The sequence below is a fragment of the Anguilla anguilla genome, chromosome 3 (genome assembly GCF_013347855.1).
Source record: "Anguilla anguilla isolate fAngAng1 chromosome 3, fAngAng1.pri, whole genome shotgun sequence".
NCBI classification, from domain to species: Eukaryota; Metazoa; Chordata; class Actinopteri; order Anguilliformes; family Anguillidae; genus Anguilla; species Anguilla anguilla.
The window spans coordinates 36479644-36490244 of record NC_049203.1 but is presented as its reverse complement, the minus strand read 5'-3'; the positions used below and the strand labels follow the sequence as shown (position 1 = coordinate 36490244).

The following is a 10601-nucleotide window of genomic DNA, read 5'->3' as shown; positions in this document are numbered from 1 at the left end:
CATTTTAAAGTCCACTTACCTCACGACAAGTTTTCTAAATATATGCTGCAGTTCACCCTGAAACGGACCTCAAGGGGGCCAATGTTTGTGCCACTCAAAGCGTGAGACATTTACATTTGAAAACCTCAACAGCAACACCAAATATGATGACACAGTTACTCACAAACATTGACAGACCTTGTTGCTCACGGTTTCATCAAAAACTACTTTCTACCAAAGTACGCCAACTGCGTATATCCGCAACAAAAGCATGGCAGATTATTTTTTGATCAACATTTTTTTGATTGCCATTGAAATTTGGTTTTGATCCAATACCAAGTAATACCTGGGTGAGAATCACAGATATTGATACTTATTGTTATTAAAAGCTGCCAATGTACATCCAGGTGAAGGAGAGCATTCTTTCATGAATTATGAGGTGAAAGTGACATTAGGTTACTACTAAATTTAGTGGTGTCTCACTATATGGTACGTTAAAGTTACAGTCCAATAAACGACTTTGGACATGGACTATACGTTGTGCAAAACAATATATAGAGGGGATTCCCTTTGTTACAACCAAAGGGAATTTCTGTATTTGCCTGGACTACTGCCACTTGTATGGCAGTTGGGGAAGCACCAGCACTGCCAAACTGCAGAACTGCTAGTTGTGTAAGAGTTTGGAGAGGGACTGCGCCACAAATATATCAATGAAATGTAGCTGAAGAGCTGAACATGCATTATGTTATGTAGCCTGGTAAATTCACAAAGTAATAGTTAATAAACATATTTTTCTAGTACAGACTATAATAAAAACAGAAGAATATTCAAAATTAGAATGCAATATTTTAGGCTTGTATACAGTTTCAATAAAAAGAAACTTATTACCCAGTGAACAAAAGCTCAAATCTAGCCGTTTCGAGGGGTGTAAATCTAGTTTGAGAAATGTTTTGACATAAAGGGACTAGGTTAGCTTAGGTTACCTGCAATATAGCTCAGGTTTTATCCAGATATAGTCCTAATTAGTTACGAAATGTTCACTTTTCCAGCTACATTTCGTTGAAAAGTTAAAGTTTTCTAGCTGATTAGGATATAGCCAGGCTATATCCGGCTAAGTCGGTTTATGTCAAAGCATCTCTCAACCTAGATTTCCACCCCTCTAGACATCTGGATTTGAGCTTTTGCTCACTGGGTCAAAATACATTGCATCTTCCTCTTGTGATTAGCAGGCTGTCTTCACAACATTTGTGTATCACAATCATTTTATGCATGATCTTTTTCTCAACTATGCTCTCATAAGTACAAATGAAGAACATTCTATTCATTATTACTCTTGACAAATACATATGAACATTGTGAATTCTGATTGCAGTAACAGGTAGTTTATATTTGAAAAAGGAAATGTGAAACAATCAACAAGGAATTTCAGAAACATCAAGGTGCTAAAACCATGCTTTATTAAATCAATAATAATCAACTCAAGGAGGCTTAATATATAGGTATTGCTACATAAATTATGTTAAATCAAAGTGCAGGACATATAATCATATAATTAATGCATTTGTTTTCTTTTAGCACAGTAGGTGGTGTCACTGTGGTACACTTGCTTGATGATTGCCCTGACTACTGACAAAGTGAATTTCTAAAGCTAACATACACACAAACACACGCACACACACAAAATATAACCTAGCAATCCTCCAAGAGGTGGCACTGCTTCTGCAAAGGAGTACTTGAATGACTTACAAGGAAAATGGCCAGGTGATGTTACTTTTTGAAAACCAATTCAAGCAGTCTTTTGCCAGAAACAGAGCACATTACATTTTTAATGCAAAAAGTGCAGGCCGCTCGCACTTTGAGCATGTCATTAAATTGGTGATATGACATAGTCAGTCTGAACACAAGGCCTAGTTGTACAGCTTACATGAGGGTAAATGCAAACGGCACTCAAGGTCTTATGGTCATATTACAATTCATATGAGTATGGTTATATTATTGCACAGACATACTGTGCATAACATTGTCTCGGATTTAGTAAAACTTCAACAGGGAGCCTCTCTACCTGTTGAGGCAATCTTAAGACTTCAACTTATTGTTGAGGCACATAGTTTTGTTTCAGGTTTTTCAGGGTATTCGTTTCATGTAAAACTTTCTCCTGTTAAACATTTAGTTCCATTTGTTTCAGTTAATATTGTCTTAAATAACAATGCATACAGTTTCCATAACCGGTAAATTCGGCTATATACATTATGTACATGTCAGAGAAAATCCTAGTTATAATTATCCAATATGGCATATTTTCATTGCTTTAGACTTTAGTCTAGTTTGGCATAAATTAACGTCAATTTTGGTAAAAAAAAAAAAAAAGTTCATATTTACAAGAACATAAATCCATGTCTCTATTAAGTAAAGAATATTTTTGCTTATTTAATAAATACAATGGCACTGAAGGAGGGAAAGGGGAGGGGAAGACATTATATTCTATATTGATTTAATGCTGATGTTGACAGTTGCAGTATCAGATCCCAGCTCATTGGACAGTTTGAGGGTATAGACTCCAGCATCTTTTTCTTTCACACTGGTGATGATGAGAGTTGTGAGGTCCTCTGTTGTCTCAATGTGGAATCGATCACTTTCCCCTTCACTAGGCAGTGTCCTTCCTGAGTGTGTCCACTCAATATCTGGCTTTGGCTCCCCAGAGAAAGCACAGGCTACTTTAAGAACCTTTCCTTGCTCAACGCTGATGTCTTCTGGGAGAGCTTCAATTTTTGGTGGTGCACCTTTTCGAAGACAAAAGAGGAAAAAAAAACAAGACAATACAATCAGTATATATATTTTCAGGGAATGTACTTATGAAAATATAATCTGAACATTGCTGGTGACCAAACAGCTGTTTGGTTCTCACCTTCTATATGATGTGTTATAGCAGACAGAGAAGACTCCTTTATTTGTGAATGACTTGACTTTCCCATCATACTGCTGGAGCTCATGGTGAACATTGATTCAGAGGACATGCTATTTGCAGACATGCTTGCAAATTTAACTTCAGCCATGCTTGAGCTGCTGAAGGAGGCTTCGTGTACAGCAGAAGCCATGTGCATTGAACTGGCAGAGAAACTTTTATTCATGCTGGTAGCAACTGCACTTTTATCCATAACAACCATTTTGGCAGGGTCTTCCACCAGAGCTGTGTGGACATGGCAGACAAAAATAAATGTAACAGCCAAGTTACTTCAGACGGAAACTCAACCCATCTAATTTTATTATATAGAATATAGGCAGAACACATAAAAAATGATTTGGCTGTTTTGTTTTGCAATAAATATTATGGATGAAACAAGATTACAGTCTCTTATACTTCTGCCTATATTCCACATTTTAGTCAAGCAAAATGATGGATATTCAAAGTAATTTCTCATTGAATGATAATAATAATAATAATAATAATAAGAAGAAGAAGAGGAAGAAGAAGCTGGCTTTTTTCAATTATATACAGTTGCAAGCCCAAGTTTCCTTGTGAAATAGAAACTTGAAAATATATTGTCTTAATCAATATGTAACAGTGTAGCGGTGCATTAATAAGAAGTAATGCAACAAAGACTTACCAATAACATTTAAAGATGATGTAGAAGAACACTGTCCAAAAGCATTCTTTGCTTTTATTGTATATTTCCCACTGTCAACAACAGAGGCTTTGCATACCTCAAGTGTGTGCACATTTTTAGAATAGCTCAGTTTCACATTTGATGTTGGCAGCACCTAAAAAGAATGAGGGGGTGTTAAAAACTTATTATAGATGCAATAATTGTGTTACATAATGTGTTAGTAATGCAGTAATGTGGTACAAGTGAAACTGTATTTGTTTTTTGTCACTATACACTATTAACCACAAAAATGGCAATAGTGGTAACACTTTCATTCTTATCTCTGTTCTTTGCTTAGGGCAGAATAATGTGGGAAATGATTCAATATTCAGAATGTGAATTGTGTGAAACCGACACAGATTTCTGGATATCTGGGTTCTCCTTTTTCTAATTTTCTAGAATTAACACTGTGTGGAACAAATCACAAAGGAAAGGAAAGGAAATACAGCTTTGTTACTTTGTTTCATTACATTATAATAATGATAATAATAGTAAAAATAATAAAATTTAAAATTCGTACAACATACCACAATATTGTCCTTAAGCCACTCAATTTCTGGTAATGGTTCTCCGGCAATTTCACATGTGAAAATCACACTTTGTCCTTCATTGACAATCTGAGACTTTGGTTGCACAAGGAACGAAGGTGCTTGTGAATGCTTGCCAGTGACAGTTGTATCAAATTGACACTTTACAATGCCATGTTCAGTTTTGCCTTCACACGTGATGATTCCCTCCTCATGATGACTGATGTGAGTGATGGTCAGTGTGTGGTCATTTCCAGCCATACCATATCTGTAATTTCCTGAATTAGCCAGCTCTACTCCATTTAAGAGCCATCGGATGCTAGATGCTTCAGGTATTTTGGCATTCAGTGTTAGGGATTGACCCTCAGTTATGGTCAGCTGGGTCTGAGAGGCTTTTATTTCTGTGTAAGATTTCATTTCTTCATAAAGAATTTGCTTTTTTATTGTTTGTTCTGTAATTTCTGTTTTTGCATGGGAAGCTACCACATCCTCTTCCTGAGTTTTATCTTGAGGTGGGACAGTTTTCAAAGATGCTAAAATAGAAAACAGAATCCATTATTTCAGAAATATTTTTTAGGGTAAGATATGTTCAGAAATTAAAGCTAATTTGTATGCATTACATATGGATACCATGGTTCTTCAGTCACTATTAGTCATACCTTGAACCTTGACAATACAGTTTGTAGAAGAAGATCCAGCAGAATTTGTAGCTATACATTTGTAAACTCCACTGTCAGAAACTTCAGATTCATAGATTTCCAAATGCGCTAATCCATGTTCTTCAAATATTTCATATTTTCCACCTTGATAGAGGGCCTAGGAATACATAAAAAATAAAATAAAATTTTCTATAATATGATTCCAGTACATTTTGTGGAAATGTATATTATTATTTTAACTTTACCTTTCCATCTTTCATCCAGGTTATTGTTGTTGCAGGATCTCCAGTTACTTCAACTGTCAGCTTGACAATAGAATCCGAAGACGTTGTGACATCTTTCAAACCAGAAGAGAAGATGGGCTTTACTGCAGAGGGGCTGGTTGTTCTCTGTGCTGGTTCTGGGGACTTGGTTCCTGGGAATTCAGGAGATCTTACTCTGGGTGGTGGAGACTTCATCCCTGGAGATTTAACCCTCTGGGGTGAGCCAAATGGCTCAGGGGACTTAACTCTGAGGGGAGATTTGATTCCCTCAGGTGACTTGATACGTGGTTCTGGGGACTTCAGTCCTGCAAACTCAGGAGATTTTATTCTGGGCTCTGGTGACTTAATCTCTGGAGATTTAACCCTTTGAGGTGAGCCAATTGACTCAGGAGACTCCGTTCTCAAGGGGGACTTCATTCCCTCAGGTGACTTAATACACAGTTCCGGTGACTTCGTTCCTGTGAATTCTGGTGATTTCACTCTGGGTTCAGGGGATTTAACCCTTGGTGGTGAGGTAGCTGGCTCAGGAGATTTAACTCTCTTGGGTGATTTAATTGTCTCAGGTGACCTGACTCGAGGTTCTGGGGATTTAGGTCCTGGAGATTTCACTCTGGGCTCCGGAGACTTTACTTTTGGAGGTGATGCAATAACCTTTTCTTCATGTACAGTTCTGCGAATTATTAAGCTGAACTGTGCCTCTTGCATGCCCTCAGAGTTCTGTACAATCACTGTATAGCTACCTTCATCTGATGACTCAACTGAGGAAATTTCAAATGTTGACTTGTATTGAGTTGTAGTCACAAAGTGCCGATGAGAAGAGACAACTTCTTTTCCTTCACGCATCCAAGTAACACTGGGTGCTGGTTCACCATCAACATCACAAGCAAACCTGGCACTCTCTCCTTCAGAAACCGTGAGAGACTGAGGCTTTGTAAGTATTCTGGCTGGCAGAGTAGTCTTAACTTCCTCATGTACCGTTACTTCCTTCACTGTTGTAGCTTCTAAAGCTTCCATCTTCTTCTCAGATGATGCAAATTTCTCATAAACAGTAGCTTCATGTGTTCCAGTCAGTTTTGATTTAGTTTCTTTAACCTCTAGGTGTGTTTCAGCTGAGGAAGCGGTCTTGAAGGAGGACACATGGTAAAACTCAGTCTTTGTCATTTCAGGAAAAAAAGGGGTGGGAGGCTCCTCATCTTTACGTTGAGAAGAATATGAGGAATATTCTCCCTCTGAAACATCCAGAGTGCTATAGTCAGATGCTTCTCCCTTGGAGTTTGTGCAAACAACACGGTATGTGCCACTATCTTCTGCCTGGCAGTCAATAATCTGGAGAGACAGAACTCCACTCAGGTTAGTAAAACGGTATTTGCTGCTCTCCTGAATGTGTTGTCCATTATGGTACCATTTTATTTCAGCATCTGGCTTAGATTGGACGTTAAGTGTGAATTTAGTATTCTGACCGCGTGGAACACGGTGAGAGTGCATTCTCACAGTTATACGAGGAGCATGGTCAAGGCTGAAGGGCTGCTGAGTCACAACCTCATACTTCCTTTCAGATTTAAGAGCTGCTTTTTTTGCTTCATATCTTGACATGATGTCAACTGTTGCAGACCTCTCATATTTTGAGGATGATCTCTCAGTGGTCACTGGACTTGGGGAGCGTGGACGAGTCCTCTCAGGGGTAGGTGATCTCATTTTCGGGGGTTCTTCTTCTGCAATGTGTGTGCGAGATGGTATTATGTGTTCAGCTACAGAATGCACTTGATGAGTGTATGTAGAAGATAATGAAGTGTGAATATATTCAGTTGTCTCCATTCCTTTGGATACAGATGAAACATGCACATCCCTTTCTTTTCTTGAGACTTTTGTTTTCTCCTCAAATTCCATTTGTTTTAGCTTACTTTTGTAGGATGCAAGTCTTTGTGTTGTGGTCACAGGGCGAAGGAGCTCTTGATCCTCTCTCTCTTCATATACTCTTTGCTTTTGCCTCGGAGGTCTGTATGTGGCTTTATCATGTCTCTGTTTGAGATCAACAAAACTTGGACCAGCTTCATATTTTGAGGGAATACGGTAAGAGTCATACCTTTGAACCTTGTCATGTTCCTCATCCTCCTTATATGTTGTTTTTCTTGGTGAAGGATGACGCAGAGCAGATAATTCAAAGCGCACTGGGCTAAGGCTAGGCGGAGAAGCAGAAAATCCAAGCTCAAGTTCTTCTTCAAGTTTCAACCTTTCCTCCTCAGTTCTCTTCATTGACAAGTATTCATCAACCGGGAGTAGAAGCTCTTCATCTGAGAGATCACCAAGGGACCTTCGTCTTATTCTGTAGTAAGCTTCAGATTCCGGAGAAGGTGTGCGATGCCTAGCTGGTCTTACTGTTTCTAAATCATCCTGTGAAATCTTTGGAATCCGCCATTTGGGCTTATACTGGTCTTTGATTCTTGGAAGAGGCACAACATAGAACTGCTCCCACCTGGAGAGACGAATGCGTTTTAGTCGTTTCTGTTTAAGTTTTTCCATTGGTTCTGGCATTTCATATTGGTCCCGTAGCTTCTTATACCATTTCATGTCTGAGAAAGGCACAAAATATTTGATCTCCTTGTCCTCCTCAAGGATGGTTGGAGCATGGATACGAGGCTCCGGAACAACATATGGCATGCGAAGTCTTTTTTCTTCTGCTCTCTTTTTCCTTTCTAGTTTTTCTTTTTCTTTAACAATTTCAGTTTTATCCTTTGTTGTTACTGCAGGTTTGTACATGATAGCAGCCTCTCTCAAGGCATCTTGTGCTAGAGAAGTGAGTGGAGTGACTTCAGTGCCAGAAAGTATTTGTGATAATCTCACTTTCTTGTCAATTTCCTGCTTCTCGACTCTTTTCCTTTTATCTTCTTCACTCTCATATTCCTTCTTGACATGAGTGACACGTTCAACCTTCAGTGTGGCTTGGCAGCTCGCGGATCCAGCTGAGTTTGTTGCAATGACTCTGTACGTCCCAGAATCCTCAGGAAGGGTTTCTTTGACATGTAGTACATAATAATCCAAACCTTCATGAACAACTTCAATCTGAGGTCCAAATGCTAAAGGCATGCCATCCTTTTCCCACTTTAAGGAAGGTGTTCCAGACACTCTTATTTCAAAGCGGACGCTCTGACCCTCCCGACACTCTGCATTTGCAAGCAACCGCTTGAACATTGGCCTTATTGTATTGTCGGCAGGAATGGGGCGAGGTATTACAGTGAGACGTGCCTTGCAACTGTCTTCTCCGTATCTATTGCGAGCCACAACAGAATATTCAGCATCATCATTAGGCTCAAGCTTGTGAATCACAAGCTGATAGAGACCAGTGTCATTTATAAATGTGTACTTCTTGTCATCATCTCCTGGTGTGATCTTTTGTCCAGATTTCAACCATATAACACGAGGCTCTGGATGCACTGTTATAGTGACTCCAAAGCGTACATCTTCACCAATGTGAGCAGTATGACTGAACAGTGGGAGGGTAAACTCAGGCGGTCTCTGAAGTAGTCTTGCTGTGTCTACTCGGCGCTTTACTTTCTTCACTTTGCGTACAATGAAGTAGTCACGACAAGATCTGACACCTTTGACAAAGAGCTCTGCGTAGGCACTGTCCTCACCATACTCATTAACAATTTTACATCTGTAGGTGCCATCATCTGCTCTGTTAACTCCCTTGACAGACAGGGTAGCTAATCCATCTTCATAACTAATTTCATACTTATCACTTGGCTCCAGCTGTTTAACTCCGCAATACCAAGTTACTTCGGTGGTGCTGTCATAGTTCTCAATATTGCAGATGAATTTTACATTATCTCCCTCATCAGCAATATTGTGCCGGACTTGACCAGCAACTGGACCATGTTCAAATGGTGCAATCTTCACTTTGCTAAATGTGACACCTCTCTGACTTCTGATAGCACCACCGTATGCAACTCGAGCTGCAGAAACAACCACGTTCCATTCTTTCTTCACCAGAGTCTGGTAGTATCTTTTGTGTCTTGTGACCTTAATAGCTTTGTTACTGAGCTGTTCTGTGTTCATTGTCAACCAAGGATGTTCCAAGGCTTGGGCAGCAGTCATACGATGCTTACGGTCTTTAGTCAGAAGTCTGTACACAAAGTCTAATGCCTCAATACTGACCTCCTTGAAAGCTTCATCATCGAAACTATAATCAGCATTTGAGATGTTGTCTATCATTTGCTGGTTTGTTTCAGCAGTGAATGGATTTAGTCCACTGAGAAGCACATATACCAGGACACCAACTGACCACATGTCAGTTACAGTGCTGACCATTTCTTGCTGATGGATTTCAGGTGCACAGTACTCAGCTGCAGTAAATTGAACTTTTATTATTTCTCCAGGTGTCAGGTGCCTAGCCTGGCCCATCTCAATAATCTTGATGTTTCTACTCAGCCTTGAAGTGAATACAATGTTTTCAGGCTTGATGTCGAAGTGACCATAGCTTTGACTGTGTAAGAACTCAAGAGCCTCACATACTTGTCTTATGTACCTAACAATTTCTTGTTCTGTGAGCACAAAGTTGCCAATGCTAATGCGTTCGAAAATGTCCACACCTGAGATGAATTCATAAATCATGACTAATTCTTCAGGACAGTCAAAGGATTCATGGAGATTCAAGAAGTTCTTATGTCGAGCCACATTGAGTGTTGCAATTTCTTTCTTCACAAATGCCTGATCTGCACCCTTCACTTTCACAAATTTAGCCATAAATGTCTTCTTGGAGCTGGTTTTTACACATCTGTGAACAATACCATACTGCCCACGTCCTAGCTCTTCTGCAATCATATATTTGTTATGCACGTTCTTGGCATCTGAGTGAGGAGCTTTGCCCTTTATGACCTCTCTGGTTTCATCGACTTCCTCATCATAGTTTAATACTCTTGATTTGTCTTCCTTTGTAACAACAGGACCAGTTGGTTCAGATGGTGCACTCTGGCCAAATTTGTTTTCAGCAATGACACGGAATTGGTAACTTGTCTTGCCAAAAAGATTAATGACAGTGTAACGGGTGTCACGAGACTGAGCAACACGGACCCATCTCTCAGCTGTAGTGGCACACTGCTCCACAATGTAGTTGGTCACCTTGCTTCCACCATCATTAGCAGGAGCGCACCAATTCAGACAGACAGAGTCCCTGGAGACATCACTGGCTTTAATACCTCTGGGTGCATCAGGCACATCCGCAACATCAAGTTCAATTGTCTGTTGATCAATGCCAAATCTGTTCTTTGCACAAACAATGTAGAAACCAGCATCATTTGTTTCAACTCCATTGGAAAATACAAGTGAGGTAAAAGATCTTGTCACAATCACTTGATAGTGCCCGTTGGTATCAATTAGGTCTTGTCCCTTCTGCCATGTGATTACAGGGTCTGGTTTGCCAATGAATGGAATCTTGATGCTGATCACTTCACCTCGGAGGGCAGGGACAGCTTCCTTGTCTTGCAGATGTTTGGGCAGATTAATCTTAGCTGGAACTGTAAAAAAAAAAAA

General features: G+C 39.6%; 1 protein-coding gene across 1 annotated transcript in view; it reads right to left on the bottom strand.

The window, feature by feature from the left end:
* Positions 1–1413: 1413 nt before the first annotated feature.
* The window catches only part of LOC118222801 (titin-like), a 202142-nt gene continuing 192954 nt past the window's right edge, over positions 1414–10601 (bottom strand). Inside the window, exons 222-227 of the mRNA XM_035408658.1 lie at positions 5055–10585; positions 4810–4966; positions 4151–4683; positions 3585–3738; positions 2885–3166; positions 1414–2759 (exon numbers count right to left, since the gene is read on the bottom strand). Coding sequence (XP_035264549.1) covers positions 2461–2759; positions 2885–3166; positions 3585–3738; positions 4151–4683; positions 4810–4966; positions 5055–10585 — 6956 coding nt within the window. The 3' untranslated portion in view covers positions 1414–2460. The remainder of the gene's footprint in view (positions 2760–2884; positions 3167–3584; positions 3739–4150; positions 4684–4809; positions 4967–5054; positions 10586–10601) is intronic.